This window comes from Petaurus breviceps, unplaced genomic scaffold, assembly GCF_028583685.1.
Source record: "Petaurus breviceps papuanus isolate PSGF00001 unplaced genomic scaffold, PetGlider_PUasm1.0 90847, whole genome shotgun sequence".
Taxonomy (NCBI): Eukaryota; Metazoa; Chordata; class Mammalia; order Diprotodontia; family Petauridae; genus Petaurus; species Petaurus breviceps.
The window spans coordinates 25,890,131-25,911,344 of NW_027187360.1; the positions used below are offsets into that span (position 1 = coordinate 25,890,131).

Below are 21,214 nucleotides of genomic sequence, written 5' to 3' on the forward strand. Positions count from 1 at the left end.
TTCTTCTTTTCTCTCTCTCTCTCTCTCTCTCTCTCTCTCTCTCTCTCTCTCTCTCTCTCTCTCTCTCTCTCTCTCTCTCCCTCTCTCTCTCTCTCTCTCTCTCTCTCTCTCTCTCTCTCTCTCTCTCTCTCTCTCTCTCTCTCTCTCTCTCTCTCTCTCTCTCTCTCTCTCTCTCTCTGTCTCTCTCTCTCTCTCTCTCTCTCTCTGTCTCTCTCTCTCTCTCTCTCTCTCTCTCTCTCTCTCTCTCTCTCTCTCTCTCTCTCTCTCTCTCTCTCTCTCTCTCTCTCTCTCTCTCTCTGTCTCTGTCTCTGTCTCTCTCTCTCTCTCTCTCTCTGTCTCTCTCTCTCTCTCACCAAACCTTAAACCCATTTCACTCTAGAGCTCCTAGATTGGACAATAACAATAATTGGTCCCTGCCCAAGCACCACTTAATAGCTATTTTTGGACCTTCCTGGCTCAGAGAGGATGTAAATAGTGTTTCTCTTTTGGCTAGAAACCCTGAGGGTCTTCCCCTCCCAGCTTTCTTTTTTAAAATTAATTAATTAATTGATTGATTTTTTAAAATTGAAGGGGCCATCCCTTGACTATTCACTGAATATTGCCTATTCACTGAATAGGCTTTACCTCACTCAAAGTGAGAACCTGAAAAGACCTTAGCATAAAAGGGCCTGGGTCTTCCATTGCATCCTGGACCATCCCCAGTCATCCTGATGGAATATCTGGTCACTGGATCCAGATGGCTCTGGAGGAGAAAGTAAGCCTGGTGATCTTGCACAGCCCTCTCTCACTCAATCAAAGTCAACTGCAGGTCACGTCCTTATCTCCCTGAAGTCCTGGCCCTCTTTGAAAATGAAGGACAAGCACAACAACCTACCCTCTTTCAGACCCTCATCACCTCTTGCCTATATCATGTGACATTCCACTCCCCACCTTCATGCCTTTGTATAAGGGCGTGCATGTGTTGAATGTATCTGTTCTTATTCTTCACCTCCTAGAATGTCTCCCTTTTGTAGTTTAATAGAGCCCAACTCTCCATGACCCCATTTTTGTTTTTTGGGGGGCAAAGATACTAAAGTCGTTTACCATTTCCTTCTCCAGCTCATTGAAACTGAGAAAATGGAGGTAAATAGGGTTAAGTGACTTGCCCAAGGTCACATAGCTAGTAAGTATCTGAGACCAGATTTGAACTCACGAAGATGAGTCTTCCTGACTCCAGGCCTGGTGCTCCATCCACTGTGCCACCTAGCTGTCCTACACTCCCACCTCCCACCCGTATTCCTTTAAATCACTATTCCACACTATCTCTACATGAGGTCTTTCCTATTCCCCCAGAGTTCTCTTACTCTCGAGATTACGTTGTATTATTGTGTATGTCTTTTGTACTCATTTACTCATGTGCATATTGTAATCTCCCCCAATGTAATTTAAGCTTCTCATGGGTAGGGCCTGTTTTGATGTTTCAGCACCCAGCACAGTCTCTTGTACATAATTAGTGGTTAATAGTTGTTAATGGAATTGTTCAATTGAATATGTCAGCTGCCCTCAATAGACTGTAAGCTCCTTGAATGCAAGAATTATCATTTTTTAAATCTTTATACTTCTAGCATCCAGCACATAGTGGGTGATTAATTAATGTCCGTGCCATTGTGCCGCACTGAATTAATACTTCAGCCTCAAGTAGCATCTTTCACTCTAAGAAAATGTTGATGATGAACAGGATAATATCTGGCATTTATGTAATGTTTTATGGCTACAAATCACTTTACTAATATGATCTCATTATCTTAGGATCTTGGAACCAAGCAAGGCTTTAATTAAATAGTCATCTCAGTGACTGTAGAACCTATGTCTTTGTGCTGATCATCAGACTTTATCTTCTCCCTAAGAGAAACTGAGGTAGCCAAGAAGCCTATAGTTGGATTCTGTTCAAGTTTTGTTGGAGTAAGGCCCTCTTACCCAATGCTTTTCCCTCTTTTAAGTTTTTCATTTGCTCCAAAATTTTCCTATCCTCAAAAGAGCTCAAACAAACAAAAATGACAATTTTTAGCATAATGCTTACAGAAGCAAAAGCCGCTACCCCACTGGGGCCTCCAGTGTCAGCACTTTCCCAAAGTGGTCGTGGTCTGAGTAACAGCTCAGAGAGAAGAATCAGGTGGGCAGAACTCCAGGGCTCCTTCCAGCTGACGCCCCACTGCACTTCCCTCTGTTTTCATTGTAATGCTTTCCTCTGCTTTGATGGAGTCCAGTTCAGCCCAAAGCAGGGAGGATGTGAAAAGTAGGAAAGATATCTCTCCTTCATATTAGAAGATACAAGTCCTCAATCTTGCATTTGGTAGGCATTTAAATGCTTGTTGATTTGAATTAAATTGTTTATACTGTGATCACAAGGCCTGCCCTTTGGGTACAGGTGTGCAGTTTATAGTACTGAAAGGAGACAATGAAATGCAGATTAAAGAAATTATTGTCAAAGTCTATAATATGCAAGAAATTAAGGCAGCTAAGGAAGGAATAACAGCAGAAAAGCCTCAGATACATAGTACATATTCTGAGCAAGCAAAATATTGGCACAGTTAACTGATTGCTTATATGTATTACATCCCAGGCTGGTTGCAGAAACCATACATACAGACAGGATAGAAAGGCATAAGCCCTTATTAATTATAAGAAAAAATTGGCTGCAAACCACCACCCATTCTTGAAGCTCCCTGGACTGAGCTGGGTGGTTACTGTTGTTGACACATTCTGATATGGAGGTTGGCAGTCCTTCAAATGGGGATGCTTGCATTTTGCTTGTTTTTATAAAGCCTCCTTGGTCATCTGAAGTTTGTATTCCCTTCCTTTGCTGAGTGCATAGGTTCATTCTGTACCCTTGTTGACATCTGATTTTATCTGTAGTTTTCTCTCTTCGTTCCCCAGCTAAACTCTCCAACAGGGATGAGGACAGGAAGACAAGAGGGATGACAAAGAATGCAGCGATGTGATGTATTTAATGAGTGCCTACGGGGAGGCTAGGTAGCACAGCAAGTAAGAGCACCGGCTCCAGTGTTGGGATGACCTGGAGATCGAATCCCAGGCTCAGACACTTAGCACCCACCCAGAAACACCTGGCCATGTAACCTTGAGCAAGTTACTTAACCCCAATTGCTTAGGGGCGGCCAGGTGGCTCAGCGAGTAAGAGCACCGGCTCCAGTGTCGGGATCACCTGGATCAAATCCAGGCTCAGATACTCAGCACCACACCCAGAAATAACTGGCTGTGTAACCTTGAGCAAGTTACTTAACCCTGATTGCTTTAAAAAAAAAAAAGAAATGAGTGCCTACTATGTGTAAGGCCCTGGTCCACGTTAGGTTATGCTGTGCAGAGAAGTTAAATACTGCTGAACAATCTCACTTAAACATTGACTTGGGCCTGCCAAGTTAAGACAAAAAAAGACCTACTCTTTGCCCTCTATGAGTTCATAATCTAATTAGCGGGATAAGGAGAAGCACTGTACTATAATGGAAAGAACATGGAACCTGAAATCAGGAGAGAGATGGGTTTGAAACCGGGCTCTTTAACTTTTGAGGTATATGACCCTGGACAAGTGATTTAACCCCTCTGTGCCACAGTGTACTTGTTAGTAAAATAGGTATAATATTTATACTACCAATATCATAGGGTTGTGAAGAAAGCATTTTTCAAACCTTAAAACACTATAAAAATGTGGATTATTGTAGAGGAAAGCAAGTGCACAGATAACCATAGTCCAAGGCAGAAAGTAAAAGCATCTCTAGGACAATAATCAGAATGTGATTCCTAACTTCAATTTTCCTGAGCCCTTGTATTCTTATGAAGAGTTCCACTTCTATGCCATCCCTCAATTCCAAGAACTTCTCACTGTATTTAAAGGCTTCAGACTCTTCCTCATTGGATTTTTTGCTTTCCCATTTCTAGAGATCTGGGTATCATGGGGCTGGAAAGGGTAGAGGTTTAGTAAGTTAGTGCACTGGCTTTGACTCAGTCCATCAATATCATTTTTTTTGAAGCATCGGCAGTGTGTTAAGCTCTAAAAACCATGGGGGAAGACACAGGGAGAAGGAAGCAGAGTTCCTATACTCAGTAAGCATCCCATTAGCTAGAGGAATCATGGTCCTCTCCTTTAGGGGACTCTGTGAGAGGGAAGAAATGATCCTTGCCTTCCAGGAGCTTAGTTCAGAAAAATTGAGGCCTCAAAAAAGGGAATGACTTATCTAAGATATGTCTTGTAGGTCGTAGCTAGGAGTGTCCTGGAAAATAGTGAGAGAGTAGTGTAGGGGACCATTTCTATGGGGCATGAGTCTGGCTCCCAGGGAGAGTATCTATGGGAGACAGAAGGGGGCATCCCAGAAATAGTTTCTGCAGATTTGAGAGTTCAAGGAGATTATCTGGGGTAAGATAGGAGAGGAAATCGTTGGGACCATGCTTAGAGAATTTGGAGGAAGGAGGTATCCTAATGGCAGTGTCTGTGAGCCATGGAAGAGGGAGTCCCAGAAAATTAGAGGATTTAGAGCTGGAAAGTACCTTGGAGGGCATCTAGTCTAACACTTTCATTTTACATTTGAAGAAACAGAGGCCCAAGAAGATTAAATAACTTACATAAGATCATACAGAAAATGAACATCAGAATTAGAATTTGAAACTTATATCTGTATTCCAGAACTACTACTACTACTATTACCACCACCAACTACTACTACTACTACTACTACTACTACTACTACTACTACTACTACTACTACTACTACTGCTGCTGCTGCTGCTGCTGCTGCTGCTGCTGCTTCTGCCTCCTTAGGGATCAATGGAGGAGGTTGTTCCAACAAAAATATCCAAAGAACGTGGAAGGAAAAAATAAGAAATTGTTTTTTCTCTAGGGAAACCTACTTTCTTCTTTTTTGCAGCCCCTAAATAGCAAAATCTTGAAAACGTGGAAGAGGAGACAATAAAGCAATCTTAGAAGGATTAGAAATTTCTGCACTTCAAGTTAGACAGGGTCATGGCCTGTGACAACCAAGGCAGTCCAAACAAATAGGATTGAGAAATCCAGTGCATGGACTCCTTGGCAGAATGCAGTCATGTTTTGAATTTTTATGAATATTTTACTAGTCTGTCTCTTGGCTTTTTTTCCAGTCATTTCTCTGCCCCCCCCCCCGGAATTTTGCTAGGGAGCTGCAGATATTAGTTGTCTCCTCAGTGGTGATGGTTTCATTGGGAACCTACAGGAATGCCCAGGGTTCAAAGGTAAAGGTCTTATAGTTGTCACATGACATGTATCAACACAGTGGAATGGAAAGACCTGCCTCTTTCTTGATCGGACAGATGCTGGTTACATATTGAAAATGGAGAATGTGTGCAGGAGCTGGGGAGGGGGGAGCTTGTTTTAATAGGGGGAAACCTTGTATGTGTTTGAGTATCATATAGTAGAAAGAACACTGGATGCAGTTAGACTCTGGCGTGTACTCCTATGGGACTTTGAGCAAGTCATTTTTGTCCATGTCTCACTTGCTTCGTCTATGAAAGGAGGTACTTGGGGCCATATCTGTAATCCACATATGACATCTGTGAGTCTCTAGGGAGGGAGTGCCCTGAAAGTACTGGAGAGGGGAGGGATAGGATAAATGAGAGGAAGGTCCAAAAAGATGGTAGAAGGGACAGACTCGAGGGTCCGTGGAGTGCTTATTTTTAGAGAAGAGGGGCATTTCTTGGTGAGATAGAAGGATCTTAGTCTTCATAGAGCTAAAGATAAGGATGCATGAGAGAGGGTTTGAGCTCTGTTAAATAGGAGATAAAATGATCAACTAGAACTGAGGGTGGTTAGAAGGACTGACTGACTGAGTGAATGAATGAATAAAAAAGCATCGATTAAGTGATTTGTGCCAGCGACTGTGTTACACATTTGGGATACAAATACAACAGAAACAATCCCTACCTCAAGGAGCGCATATTCTAATGTGGAAGGCGATGTATCTAGGAGAATGATGCTTAAGGAAGGGAATTTTGGTCTAGAAAATCACAGGCAGCCATAAGGCAGTCAATTAACATGCTCTTTCCAAAAGCAATGTTATTATTGATTTGATGTGCATTGTGATTGAGGGAAGTGATGATAAGGTGGATACAGAGAAATGGGGCCCAGGTGAAATTGGAAAATTTAAACATTTCAGTGACTCTTTTGGTGGCGGCTATTTTGGGCAGGGTATGTGCAGATCTGCAAAATGATGGATAGAAAAGCCAGAGAAGGGAGGATATCTGATTTTGTACTCCCTCTGATGCTGAACCATTGACTCTTTTGCCTAATAGAAGAAGATTATTCTCATGTGCTTGTTTTTCACTGTCCAAGGAATCAGTCCCTAGCCTCTTGGTGAGCAGTACAATGTCTTGCCCAGGCTTAGCCAACTACTATGCAGCAGTAACCAAGGAGCCCATCTGGACAGAGCCTTAGGCTACCTATACTAAAATATTTCTTCAAATTTGATTGGCAACCAGAATCCTAAAGTCTATTCCCAACATGCCTGAAAAGGCAATTTGGGGCAATAATGAGGACAAAGACTGCAGCAATTATAGAGTCTGTATGGTGGAGTGAAGAGTTCAGGAATTGTAGTCAAAGGACCTTGGTTAAAATCCAGGTTCTGCCACTTAGTAGTTACATGATCAGATCACAGGCAAGGCATGTCTCTGAGCCTCAGTTTCTCCATCTGTAAATTGCAAGGGTTGAACTAGATGATCTCGAAGCTCCTTTTAGGCTCTCAGCCCTTTAAGTCCATGATGAGCACTCACCAGAAGGCACAATAAAAAGCACAAAGATTTGAGATCTCTCCAAGAGAGGAGCCTGAAGCTTTTTTGCCCTGATAGTAAACTCAGCATGACTGAAATGTTAAGCATTCTAAAATGTGCTCTATAGGAATAGACTTTCTCCTCCTGGCGACTATCCTCTGTTATTTTCTTGCTGTTTTCTTGGCTAGGTGGGGATAAGTGTTAGTGAATCAATATGCTGTTCTCCCTGTTGGAAGAAAAAGTTAAATAATCCAAGAATAGAAAATAAACAAACAAAAGAAGTTAGGATTATTGGTAACAAACCACTGCATTGTTTTGTTTTCGCAGAATCCCACCCCCAACCCCCAAATGAGCTAAGGTACATAGCCAATCCATAGTGGATAGAGAGGAAAGACCTGAGTTCAAGTCTGGCCTCAGATGCTTACTGTGTGACCCTAAGCAAGTCATTAGCTTCTGTTTGTCTCAGTTTCCTCAGTTGTAAAATGAGGTTAGTAATAGCCCCTACCTTGTAGGATTGTTGTGAGACTCAAATGAGATAATTGTAAAATTTTTAACATAGTAGTGGACACAAAGAAGGTGCTTAATAAAGTCTTATTTCCTTCCTTCTTTTCTTCCTTTCTTCCTTCCTTCCTTCCTTCCTTCCTTCCTTCCTTCCTTCCTTCCTTCCTTCCTTCCTTCCTTCCTTCCTTCCTATTCAGACCATAAAATCAAGTCAGATCATGGCAATGTCATAGAGACAGTATGCCAAGATTTGACAGAGCTTTTTTCACAATATCCATGTGGATAAGATGGAGAGATGTAGACTGGATAATAATACACTTAGGTATATTTCAAACTGACTGAATGGTTGGACCCAAAGAGTGATGACTTAATAGATGGAAATCTACCTGGGGTGGGGGTGTTTGGAATGGAGTGCCACAGGATTCTGTCCTCTGCTGCTTATCATTTTTATCAATGATTTGGATGAGGCACGGACAAATTAGGAAGAATGCCTAACATGTTGAGAGACAGAATTGGAATCCTCAAATATCTCACTAGATTAGAAGGATGGGCCAAGTCTAATAAGGTGACATTTAATAGGGATGAAGCATTAATCTGTTGATTAAATGTAGTCAAGTATAGCCTAGGGATCATTGGTGGTCTATGAGACTGTTGGGGGGGGGGTGGTGATGAGGTAAAAATAATTATACTAAGCATTCACCTTTTTAACTTACATTTTCTCATGAGTATTCAGTAGATATAATCCACAGAAACTAAAGCTCTTTGGAGTCTTCGATAATTTTTAAGAGTGTAAAGAGGCCCTAAAACCAAGAGGTTTAACTGCTGGATTAAAGTAGTGCAATTTGGTTCAAAGAATCGATTGACCAAGTGCAGAATGGGCGGACACAGATAAATGATAATTCATATGAGAAAGATATAGGGTCTTTAGTTGATCACAAGCTCAATATGAATCAGCAGCCAAAAATCTAGTGTGATTTTAAATTGCATTACTAGAAGCACAGCGTCCAGGACAGAGAAAAGGTTAGATTATTATTATCCTCTGCCCTGTTCACCCCACACCTGAGGTATTCTTTTCTATTCTGAGCATCACAGCTTGCAAAGAATAGCATAAGTTGGAACATTCAGAAAGGAGCAATTAGTAAAGGAAAAAGGACTTGAAATCTTGTCACAGAGAGTAAGTGACTTCCCTCTTGAAGTAATCTTCCCTCTTAAATCTGCCCTTTCTCCCATCTTCCTTGTTTCTGCTTATGACACAACCATCTACCTTGTCACCTGGCTTTGGAGGCCAATTGCAATCTGTCTACTCCTCATCCTAATGTAAATCTTGCCCATACCTGCCTATAAGTCCTAGATAAGGATGTATCCAATTTATTGGAGACCTCCTTTTAGGTCTTTTAATTTTTTCTGGGATACGAGTGCAGCCATCAAACTGTCCATTTGTTCTTGTTGTTTTTTGCTTTCTTTTTTTGGTAATTTTTTTATTCATTTTTAACTTAAATACAAAACAAGAAAAGGAAAAAAAGAACATTTCCATGTACACAGCAGAATATGAAAGGATTCAATATAAAACAATAAATTTCCATTTCAAGAAAACTTATGTAATAAAAACTACACATTGTTTTCAAAACTATCCAGCTTTTCTTTGCTTCCTTCTAGGTTTCTTCTGTTCTCTGCTGTGTACTTTTTACTTTATTTTTTTCTCCCTCCTCCCTGTCCTAGAGAAGGCTACAATTAAATGTGGATGTGTATACACACACACACACATACCTATACACACAAAGGCTACAATTAAACATATATATGTATGTGTATATATGTTCATGTATATATACTCATGAAATATATGTTCATGTTTAATTTTAGCCTTTGTGTGTATGTATGTATATTGTATATATATACATATATATACACATAGATATCTATAAACTATGCCTATAATTGCTATATGCATATAATACTATATAATGTTTATTATATATGTACTCTATATACTACATCTCTATATATCTATATCTATACATCCATGTTTAATTGTAGCCTTTGTGTGTGTGTGTGTGTGTGTGTACATATAGACACAGATATCTATCTACACACATATATATGCATGACCACACTAGGCACATCTCCCCTTGCCATATCTTTCTCTGGAGGCAGGCAGCCTCTTCCTTCCTAAGCTGTCCATTTGTTGTCCCTGGCTCTCACTGTGTAAGCAGCCCAGCACTTCTTCCAGCCTCGCGCAGTGTGAGATAACCCAAGGTGCTAGTGTGGGGGGGTGAGAAGGCCTGGCTTCGGATCCCTCCTCACACTCACTGTCTGTGAGATGGATAGCAAACGAGTGTTTATTGAGAGCTCAGCATGTCGCCATGAACAGGCTCTGTGCTGAGCGCTGGGGATACAAAGAAAGACAGAACTCCTTTCCTGTTCTCAAGTATTTCATATTCCAGTGGGGGAGACACACAGGAGTAATTAGATACATAGAAGATATATTTTGTTGCTGTTATTTTCAGTCATTTTCAGTTATGTCTGACTCTCCATGACCCCATTTGGAGCTTTCTTGGCAAAGATACTAGAGTGGTTTGCCATTTCCTTCTCCAACTCATTTTACAGATAAGGAAACTGAGGCAAACAGGGTTAAGTGACTTGCCCAGGGTCACACAGCTAGTCAGTGTCTTAGGCCAGACTTGAACTCAGGAAGAGGAGTCTTATGGACTCCAGGCCTGGGGCTCTGTGCACTATGGCACCATCTAGCTGGCCATGAAGAGATATAGTTTAAGTAAAAGGCAGTCTCAGAGGGTAGGCATGAGAGAAGGGGAGGGAAAGAACTGGGCAAAGCCTCCTATTGAAGGTGGGGTTTGGGCTGAGTATTGAAAGAGGACAAGAGGTAAGGGTGGAGAAAATTCCAGACAGGAGAAACAGCCAGGGAGAAACCGTGTGGGCAAGAGTCTGACCAACAGGCCATTCTCATGTCTCATAGAGAGGATGAGGGGAGTAAAACATAAGAGTGAATACGCCTGGGTGTGAAGCAGAATACTTTACACTTGACCTTGGAGGTAATAGGGAGCCACTGGAGTTTACTGAGGAAGGGAGTCAGATCCGCATTTAAAAACATCACTTTGGTAGATGAGTGGCTGGCGGATGGATGGGAGAAGGAAAAGTCTTGAGAAAGGGAAACCAACCAGTCCTCCAGGTGTGAATGACCACTGGTGACTGTGTGAGTGACCAAGACAAACAATGTCAGACATGTCAGTTCTTGATGACAAAGGGGGCTGAATGAGAGGGACAGGCCAAGAATGACGCAGGCTGTTAGCCTAGGTGACTGGGCAGGTCACTGTAAAGCCAATAACGCCATTGCTGTTCCAGTCACTTGACCTCTGTGTGCCATTGTGCCTCAGTTTCCTACCCTATAAAATGGCTAAAAAAGCACCTTCCTCACAGGGTTATATTAAGGATCAAATGAGATCGTGTATGGAAATCACTTTTTAAACCTCAAAACTCTACATAAATGAGTAATTATCATTATGCTACTTCTCCCGCCCCTGTTTCCAAAGATGACTCGAGGGGTCATCATTTGTAATAATTTTTACCCATTATATACATCATCTCTCTGTTGCCCTTTGCATCACCCACAGCGCAACCCACAGCGTGTCTTCCACCCAATTGTCAAAGTTTTCTTGCTGAGGCACAAGTCTGACTGTTTCTTCCCCTGTTCACAAACCTTCTGGTGCTCCCTATTTTCTCCAGATCCCCCTTTTTTATATGTGTGTGATTTAATTGACATGGAGAACACATTAAGGAAAATCACCTCTGCTGATGCACAACTGACATTATATAGTGCTTTAAAGTTTTCAAATGAATGAATGAATAATCATTTATAAGGGAAGGGTAAGGGGTTAAGCATTTATATAGCACCTACTATGTGCACTTTTTACTAATATTATCTCATTTGATCCTCACAACAATCTTGTGAGTTAGGTACCATTATTATCCCCATTTTACAATTGAGGAAACCGAGGTAAAGCAGAACTTAAATAACTTACCCAGGGTCACACAACTATTAAGTAAGTGTCTGAGGCTGGATTTGAACTCAGGTCTTCCTGTCTAGGCCCAGTGCTCTGTAAGCTATGGAGCCACCTAGCTGTCTCTGTTGTACGAAGTAAACATTTACTCTATGCCAAGCATTGTGCTAAGTTTTATAGATAAAATAGAAAAATTGAAACAGTCTCTGCTCTTAAGGAGCTCACATTCCAATTGGAAACAAGCAGTTTCCCACATCCGAGTATTTGCCCAGACTGTCCCTCATGTGCAGAATTCATTCTCTCCTCATCTTTGCTTTTCAAAATTCTTACCTCCCTTTAAGGTTTAGTTCAAGCATGGCTTCCTTCATAAAAACTCTCCTAGTTCTCCAGTTGAAAACATTCTCTACTTCCATCCTCAGATTTCCCTAGAACATCTCATCTGGCTCTCTCTTTGCCCCCATAAGGCCCCACATTCTTGTCTGGTTATCTGCATGCATGCCATTTTCCCCTCCCATCCCTATAAATTCCTTTAGGGGCTGGAACTGTCTCATCAACCAAACAAACCTTCAAATCCCACTCTGTGTAGCATAGTTTTTTGAATATAGCAAGCACTATGTTTGACGCATTGAATTAAATGGAATAAAATCATTTGAAGAAACACAGCAAGTTTTACCTGTAGGAGAGAGGATTTAGAGAAGCTATTATAGCTATATTTGCAATGCTGCCACATGGAAGAAGGATTACATTTGTTCCACTTTATCCCAAAGGGCAGAACTAGGAACAATGGGAGGGAGGTAGAGAGGCAGACTTAGATGCGATGTTAGGAAAAACTCTTCAATGTTTAGAGTCATTCAACACTGAACCAATTGCCTCAGGAGTTAGCAGGTCCTGCTCCCCCCCAACCCCAATATGAATTTTAAGTGGAGGTTGGATGACCACTTCTCAGAGAAGACACAGAGAGGCTTTTTGCATAAGTATGAGTTGACCTAGATTCCCTGATTGTTACTTTCAGGTTTTTAAGTTGGGGTAATATTTGCAAAGTACATTCTGGATAAAAGTGATATGGTTGTCATAATAAAAATGGTAACAATAACAATAACTAACCTTTATATAGAGCTTTATGGTTCACAGGGCTCTTTACAACTTTCTTTTCATCCTCATAACAACCCCAGGAGGTAGATGTCATTATGACCCCTATTTTACAGATGAGTAAAGCGAAGACAGAAATCAAGTGATTTTCCCAGGATCGCAGTTATTAAGTGTTTGAGGCAGATTCTGAGCTCAGTCCTTCTTGATTCTAGGTCCAGACTCTTTTCCACAATATTGACCAAAGTAGTCATAAAAAACATTTCAGTGAATTTTGGTTTTGTAATTGTTTACATGAAATGTTTTGTACATTTCTCTTGGTTCTTAGGACTGTTATTTCTGTGGGGGCGTCAGAGAGCAGATTGTAGAACCATATTCTCATTTTAAGAGAGGAAGATATGTATTTTCCCTAGACTAGATCAGGAGTGGGGAACCTGTGAGCTTGAGGTCACATGTGGCCCTCTAGGTCCTCAAGTGTGATCCTTTGACTGAATCCAAACTTCACAGAACAAATACCCTTAAAAGGATTTGTTCTGTAAAACTTGGACTCAGTCAAAAGGCTGTACCCAAGGACTGAGAAGGCCACATGTGACCTTGAGGTCACAGGTTCCCCACCTCTAGACTAGAACAAGGGTCCTTAACCGGGAGTCCAAGGATCTGCAAGATGTCTGCAAATAGATTTCAGGGGAACCTATTAATTTGGATGGGTAACATGAATCTTTATTTTTGCTATCTTTGGTTTCCTTTGTAATCCTATGTGTTTTATTTATGCATTGAAAACCTTAAGTTGAGAAAGTACCCATAGGCTTCACCAGATTGTCAAAGGAGTCTAAGACACAAGAAGGAGCATACAAAGACTAGACATTTTCAGAGGTCCTCCAGTGTTCTATGATCAATCCATTTTCAGCAAAGTGTCACGATTGAGTCCTGTTTCTGGGATGTAGAATATATTATGAGTTCCCAGATTTCAAGTGCAGAGCATTTATAAGAAACCTTCAGTTGGACCAAATTCTAGCACAGAAAATTTTTCTTGGTAACGTTTCACAGCACATAGACTATGTCAGGACACTGTGTGTGTGTGTGTGTGTGTGTGTGTGTGTGTGTGTGTGTGTTTTGGAGGTGGAGGAACTGTGAAATCACTGCACCTGTGATTTCTTCAGTGCGTAAGGAACCCCCAGTCAGGAAACTCACTCTGTTAACATAGATCAGAAATTCTTTCATTAACTTAGTCATAGAGAATTGCCTGAGGCTCTGACAGCTTAAGTGATTTACCCAACATAGCTAGCTTGCATCAAAGACAAGATTTGAATTCATATCTTTCTGACTCTAGGGCAAGTCCTCTACCCATTACATCAGATTGATGTTTTCATAGAAGTGCATCTAGATTTTCAGTATTTTTTCCTTTGAATGACTGCCTGAACCTGTTTCCCAGTAGTTAGGGAGCTTAAAAAAATGTGAACCTGTCATTTGGATGCTCTGATTATCCCTTGGAGACCTTGGGTGATGACAGGCCATGCAGCTTTTGTAATGTCAAGGCAGGGACAGGTGGGCTGCAGGGTTTTTAAGCACATTGTCTGAGCAGGTGTGTAAGATCTCAAAACAGAAATAACCCAAACCTCCCAGAGCTAAAATTGAATGAATTGACCAAATGGGAAAGAACAGGCAAGGAAAATAGAAATAATTAGGAAAGTAGGTAATTTGGGGGGTAAGATTTTTGTTATTTCACTCAGGGAAGGTGGCTATATAGACAATAGGTTAACAACCAGCTTCTGTGGCTGGAGAGAATTGTGAGATGTGGGCTCATTGTCACCAATGGAAAACTGAAGGTTGCTTCAGAAATAAAGGAGAGAGTCTGTTACCATGATGGGTTGTCAAAGGATAGAAGCATAAATGGTATCTCAGAAGGGTATATTCCCTGATGATGAGTCTTTAGGAGGTCACTAAAGAAAACAGCAACCTCCAAACATGATAGGAGAAGATACATCTTCCTATCCCAACCTGCAGCCTTTGTCCAATGGGGATGGGGAGGGATGGGGAGGGATGGGGAGGGATGGGGAGGGGTGGGAAGGAGGTACCTAGTCTAGTGGATAATCCTCATGCTCATCCTTACAGCATTTTTTGCTATGATCATCAACATTTAAAATTTTGCATTTATCAAGGAAATAGAATGTTTCCATTTGGCTTTTCAAATAAAGCCAGAGTACAGCTTTGATAACCACCATATTCTTTACTGAGATATAAAAAAAGAAATTAAATCCATGCTGCTGACTTCCTGACCAGACACAGTTGTGGTTTTCCAGCCAGTCCCAGTTGCGACTTCCCAGCCAGACCCAGCTGTGACTTCCCGGCCAGTCTCAGCTGTGACTTTTCAGCCAGACCCAGCTGTGACTTCCCGGCCAGTCTCAGCTGTGGCTTCATCTCAGCCTATGGAAGCTGGACCTTTCCAGGGGTCTCTCTTTTTTTTTTAACCGTTGTTGCCTGTTTTCAAGGAGGATTCCAAGGCTCGTCATGTAAGTTATTTTATGAATCTCAGTGGGTCCTTGTGGACTTAGTTATGCAATACACGATTCCACATAAAACAGAAGCAAGAATTGCCATTTGCATCCTGTAGCACCCATTCTTTAAAGCTAGACTATCCTGTCTGTCTAGCTACTATTCTTCATTATCTCTTCCCTGTATTTGCTGATTCCCTTCTTTTCACTCTTTACAGAGACTTTGTAAACAATAATTATAATGGTCAGCATTTGTATAGTGTTTTATAGTTTTCAAAGCAACTTGCATGTTATCTTATTTGATCCTCATGATACTCCTTTGAGGTCGGTGTCATTATTGAGGAAACTGAGGTTGAAAAGGCAAGTGACTTCCCCAGAGTCACATAACTAAGTGACTATTCAAGGCAAGATTTGAATTTGGGTCTTCCGGATTGCAAGTCAGTGTGCCATGTGGTTACAAGCTAGAGTTGACTTTGCTTTTCAATAAAGTACAAACATTTGCTCTTCATTGTCCCTCAAACATTTGTCCACAGTAAATAGTAACTCATCCAGTGCATCTCTGTTATTTCATTTTCATGACAGGGTTTCTTCTGGATGGTTCCCTAAGGGTTTGTTGAATTGAATTGATTCCTTTTCCTCTAAATTTGTCTGAGCCCATATTGCTGGTTTAAGAATATAAGTACCCAGGAGGTCATCTTAATAATAACATTTGTATAGTGCCTATTTTGTGCTAAGTACTATATTAAAAGCTTCACAAGTATTATCTCATTTGATCCTCACAATAATCCTGGGATTTTATAGTTGAGAAAACTGAGGAGACAGAGGTTAAGTGACTTACTCAGGCTCATACAGCTAGTGTCTAAGGCTGGATTTGAACTTTGATCTTCCCAACTCTAGGCCCTGTATTCTATCCACTGCACTTCCTACCTGTCTCCTCTTCCACTTCTATGACACACCTGTCATTCATTTAGACAGATGTTTCAGAAATGCCACTTAGTGTTGATAATTATACAATGTCCATATTGAAAATAAATCTTTAAGTCCCACCTGTATCCGAAGAGGGATCCTCTCTATGACATCCCTGACAAATGATCACCCAGCTCTTAAATTTTGTAGTTCTATGGTACTATGACTTCCATTCACTGAGGGCAGGTAAAGACTGTATTACCTTCTCTCATATATTGGGTTTCAACTTAAGATAGGTTTTAGTCATTCTACCTTTTATTCACTTGGCATTTACTGACACATTATTGGAGCATAAGTCTTATTCCTGCCTTGATTTTCCTCTTGCCCTAATATAGGAGTTTTTAATCCTTCTTTTACTCCCAGCATTCATGCCCTTTCACACTCCTGACACTATCCTTAAAGGACTTTCCCTTTCTTTTTATGCATCCTCCTCATCTGCCTTTGATTCCATCTTCAACAGGGATATTTAAAAAAAATTATGGTTGATGAGTTCCCTATGCATCCACACCAGTACCTTTATCTATCCCTTTTCTTCCTCATTGGGATCCTTTATATTTTGTGTGGCAGTAAGGCAGAGTGTGACTCTACTAGTGTGACTCTAGACAAGTTACTTAATCTTTCAATACCTAAACCAACTCTCTAAGGTACTAAGTTCAGGTGCTAAGCTACACTGGTAACGACAGATCCTTACTAGAACTCCCTTCAACGATGAAATTTCAAGTCTAATACACAACAAAAACATTTTATGTTATAAGAATTTCATTCTTGATATCTTCCTATCCCTCTTGGGCTGATTTCCCCTACAGAATTGTAGATTATGGGGTCTTATCTATATTTTCTCTGAACTTAGTGAGGAAATCATAAGCATTTATTGAGTGTCCACACTATGTGCCAGACACTATGCTAAGCTCTGTGAGTACAATGACAACAAGAAAACAATTCATATCTCAAGGAACTTACATTCTACAGGAGTCTGTGATTCTGTGAAATACAAGTACCATTCTCAGGCACTGCCTTGTTAGCTAATTGTTCACTCTTTAAATGTGCCTATCTTTTCTGGGGTCGACAGCAATCATGAAAATGTCCCCTATATCCCTAAGGAATTCAATTTCTTTACTAGACTTTCATCATTTTAACAATGCTTTCTTTCTGGCCATATCACTTTTTTTTTTTTTATCACGAATGAAGAAGTGAATATTGGTCATCAGGTTTGAAAAATCTAAGTAATCTTTGTCATGTCCCAGATACATGACCTAAGAAGACAACTGACTTTTATATTGTTGCTGAGATTGACAAACAGCTATCTCAGCTACCCTCAACTGCCCCTATGTATTTCTTCTTCCTCTGGTCATTATCAAATTCTCTGCCCTAAGGCAACTATGGATCCACAATATTTACCCCTTGGAGTGCTAGAGTCAGCTTCCTTCCTGAAGGGTCTAACTCTCAAGCCTCTTTCATATTCAGCCTTAAGTTAGGATTCCTCTTTGTTTCCTTTTTTGGAGGGGGGAGGGCAGGGCAATTGGGGTTAAGTGATTTGCCCAAGGTCACACTGCTCGTAAGTGTTCCATATCTGAGGCTGCATTTGAACTCAGGTCTTCCTGACTCCAGGGCTGGTGCTCTATTCACTGCGCCAGCTAACCACCCGTTCCTCTTAGTTTCTTCAAAATTATTTTTGGAGTCAAAGGACCTGGATTCCAAATCAGCCTCTGTCACTTACTACCTATATTATCTTGGACAAGTCATTTCACTTCTTTGAGAAATTTGGATTAGATACTCTCTGAGTTCTCTTCCAGTTCTAGAGCTGTGATTCCCTAAGATTTGACCCCCTGATTTGTTTTTTCTTTAAAGCACTTGTTTCAGTTTTTCTAATATTTTATTCTTTCCATAAAAGCAATTAAACACATAAAAACAATTTTTAGCATTCATTTTTTTAAAGTTCCAAATTATCTCCCTCCCCTCTCACTGAGAAGACAAGCAATTTGATATAGGCTATACATGTGCAGTCATGCAAAACATATTTCCATATTAGTGATGTTGAGGAAGAAAACACAGACTAAAAACAAGAAAACAAGAAAAATAAAGAAAGTGAAAAATAGCATGCTAGCATCTGCATTCAGACTAGACCGGTCTTTTATTTTTCTTGATAACCCAACTTCCTCATCTACAAGGAGGAGATAATAATGCCTATGATACATATTTCACAGAGTATTGTGAGGGTTGAGTGAGAATAAATCTCTGCAAACTTTAAAGCATTACATGAGACAGTTGACTCAGTGGATGGAGTCCCGGGAGGGAGTCACAGCCTGGAGTCTGAATTCAAGTCTGTCCCCTCTGTCTGCTTCAGTTTTCTCATCTGTAAGATGGAGATAATAATTCCACTCATGCCCCAGGGTTGTTGTGAGGGTAAAATGAGATATTTATAACGAGCTTAGCACAGTGTCTGGCCCTTAGTAAATACTCGATGAACACCTGTCTCCTTCCTACATAAATGTCAGTGATGATGGTGGGGGTGGGGGGTCATGATAGAGGTGCTCCTATCTATAGTACCTTAAAGGATACTCCTTTAGTAGAGAGAATAACCTCTACTTTTTGCACATGTTGCTGTTATTTGTTACTAATATAACATAATCCATTCACTGTTAAATTCTTCTAGTCCTCTGTACTCATTGGAAACATGATCCTCAGTTCCCTGTGATTCTTTTTGGTGGCTCTCGTGGCTAACTCGAATGAAAAAAAAAACCCACAAAAAAACGTGAAAACTGCGTGTTTGCTATTAATCTCTAGAACCCAGCCCTCCATTGTTTGCCTGTTAATACATTCCTACCAAACCCTAATGCAAGTAGCTACTCTCAGCTGCAGTGGATAAGATGATTTCAGGTAGAACACTTCTTACTACCTCTTTCCTCTCAAGCCTCAGGGCCTGATGTCCCTCATGAGGTCCCTGAGAGCCACAGCCAAAGTCACATGTCTTCTTTGACTTAACATATGAGGCCTGAAAGCTTCTCCTAAAGTTACTGTAGTACATAGCAGACATGAGGATGAAGAGTAAGGAAACAAGAAGGATGAGCATATATGTACCTAGTTGTTGTTTAGTCAGGTCTGACTCTTTGTGACCCCATGTGGGGTTTTCTTGGCAAAGACATTGAATGGTTTGCCATTTCCTTCTCTAGCTCATTTTACAGATTAGGAAACTAAGGCCAACAGGGTTAAGTGACTTGCCCAGGGTCACACAGCTATTAAGTGTCTGAGACCAGATTTGAACTCAGGTCTTCCTGACTCAAGCCTAGTGCTTTACTCACTTTGCCCCGATGTGCTTTATATATGTGCCTTAGTCATCTACAACAGAGCCAAGACTTCACTTCCATCGCTTCTCCTGACATTTCAATTTAATGATCTTGCAACATTCTCTTTGATCTTCTGGCCAACTAAGTCTGCCATTTCATCATTTTTGTACTTCCTTAATTAAGAATGAGGCATCCCAAATGATGATTGTTCTGCGAGGCCCACTGTGAGTTCTTTGGGGACTGGGGGCATGGATATAAGTGGGCAGATCAAGTTAATTGTGATAAAAATTAAAACTACTAAAGACATAAATAGGCAGAGAAGCAGTGCACCTGGCTAGGTGAGTTGGTTACTTTCCCAGGTACCAAACCCACTTTGCAGTGGTGAGGAAGGCAGGTGAAGAGGAGACCTCAAAATGCAGGAATATTCATTTCCTGTTTTTATTGTTGCTTCCTTAATGACCTCCTTTTCAAAGCTGCCGAAGCAAGCCAGTTGTCATGGAAACCTGGATTGACGTGCAGGGAATAGGTACACAATGTGTTTCTTTGTCATGTCCAGCCCGATGGGCTTGTCCTCTGCTCAGATGTGTGAATTTATATGAAGAATTAAATATTAACCAGATGCCTTAACCTAAAGAGAATCAGAAATACAGAGTTAAGGGAAATGGAAAAGGTATAAAAGCAGGTGGTGGAGATATTCAGAAATCTCCCGTTGTAGGGAGGCAATGGCCTGCCCAACCAGTAGAGGCTTATAAGGGGGCACCACTTTTCTAGATAAATGCATTTCCAGAAAAGTTGTAGGTTAACTAAATTTCATAGATAGGTTGATATTTTTTAATGCAATAGGCTCCTATTTAAAGGAATTGCTCACATTATTTTTTTCTTTTGAAGTAAAGAATCTATTTGTAATATGAATAATGATCTCCTAACTTCTTCATTTTGTAGGTCAGGGTTTTCATAAATTGGGTTGTTTGAAAGTGAGTCCACCTTGGTTTTCATCCAAACCCCCTAGGGTCCTAGGAGTGTGGCCCTCTTTTCTTTCTTTCTTTTTTTTTTTTTTTGGTGTATTTGCCCTTTATTTCCCCTGTTGTTGACATGCATCATTCCTCCTGGCTCCCCACATGCTCCTTTCCTGACCTAATTTTTTTAATCGTAGGATCATAGATTGTTAATGCCATAAGGACTTGTAGAGGCCGTATAGTCCTTTCTTACAGATGAGAAAACTGATGTGCAAAGTGGTAAAAATGAGGAGGTCAGGGTCATCCATCTAGTGAGTAGAACCAAGACTATAAGCCTGGTCTCCTGACTCCAAGGCCAGTCTAATTTCCATTCAACCACAATGCCCATTACAAATACCCCCAGCTAAGGAAATTTGAAGGATCCGTTGGACTTCTCTCTTGCCCTGATTCCTAGTTTGACACCAGAGCCAAAATTCAAGGGGCCTAGGACCTAGAACTCTTGGCCCAAGGATACATAAACTGTATTTGGAGGTTGAAGGCATGGCTGCAAACAATGGCTCGGCTTTAATCTCTCTGTGTCTCACTTTCCTTATCTATTAAATGAGTGGGTTGGACTACATGACCCTTAAGGCCCTATATCATTATAAATCTATGATCCTATAGCTCTAATTGGAAAGGCTTGACTGAAGGGCAGTATCGAGCCACTGTTGACCTGCTTCAGAGCTGAGGAGGGTCTTGTGAGGTAACGAAGTCTCAGACAAGCCAGAGTTCCTGAACTTGCCCCCTTCCTGTAGGTGCGTTCCTGATGGGTCAGGAATCTCTGACCTAGTGAATAGACTTCCCCAGTTCCTAGAAGCCTGATCCAGGTATCACTGCCACCCTGCCCTGCTTCAGCACCTATGCTGAAGAATAAGGGGGGAAAAGCAGCTACCCCCCCCCGACTAAGTTAGCATGGTTGGCAGTCCTATGACTTGTTTTCATGTCTTGACCCTGTATTTTCTTAAACCCTCAGAAAATGAGTTCCGGGGTGAGCTGCTAAGTCAAAGGTGGACCCACGGAGAAAAGATCAGCAGCTGCGAGAGCCCAAAAAGCATACCCGGCAAACTGAGCAAGGTGAGGAGAGGAAG

The 21,214-nt window shown here is 41.0% G+C and overlaps 1 protein-coding gene across 1 annotated transcript in view; it reads left to right on the forward strand.

Annotated features, from left to right (window-relative positions):
* MYT1 (myelin transcription factor 1) overlaps window positions 1-21,214 on the forward strand; it is a 197,682-nt gene that overhangs the window by 44,126 nt on the left and 132,342 nt on the right. The window contains exon 2 of the mRNA XM_069072685.1: window positions 21,100-21,200. Coding sequence (XP_068928786.1) covers window positions 21,100-21,200 — 101 coding nt within the window. The remainder of the gene's footprint in view (window positions 1-21,099; window positions 21,201-21,214) is intronic.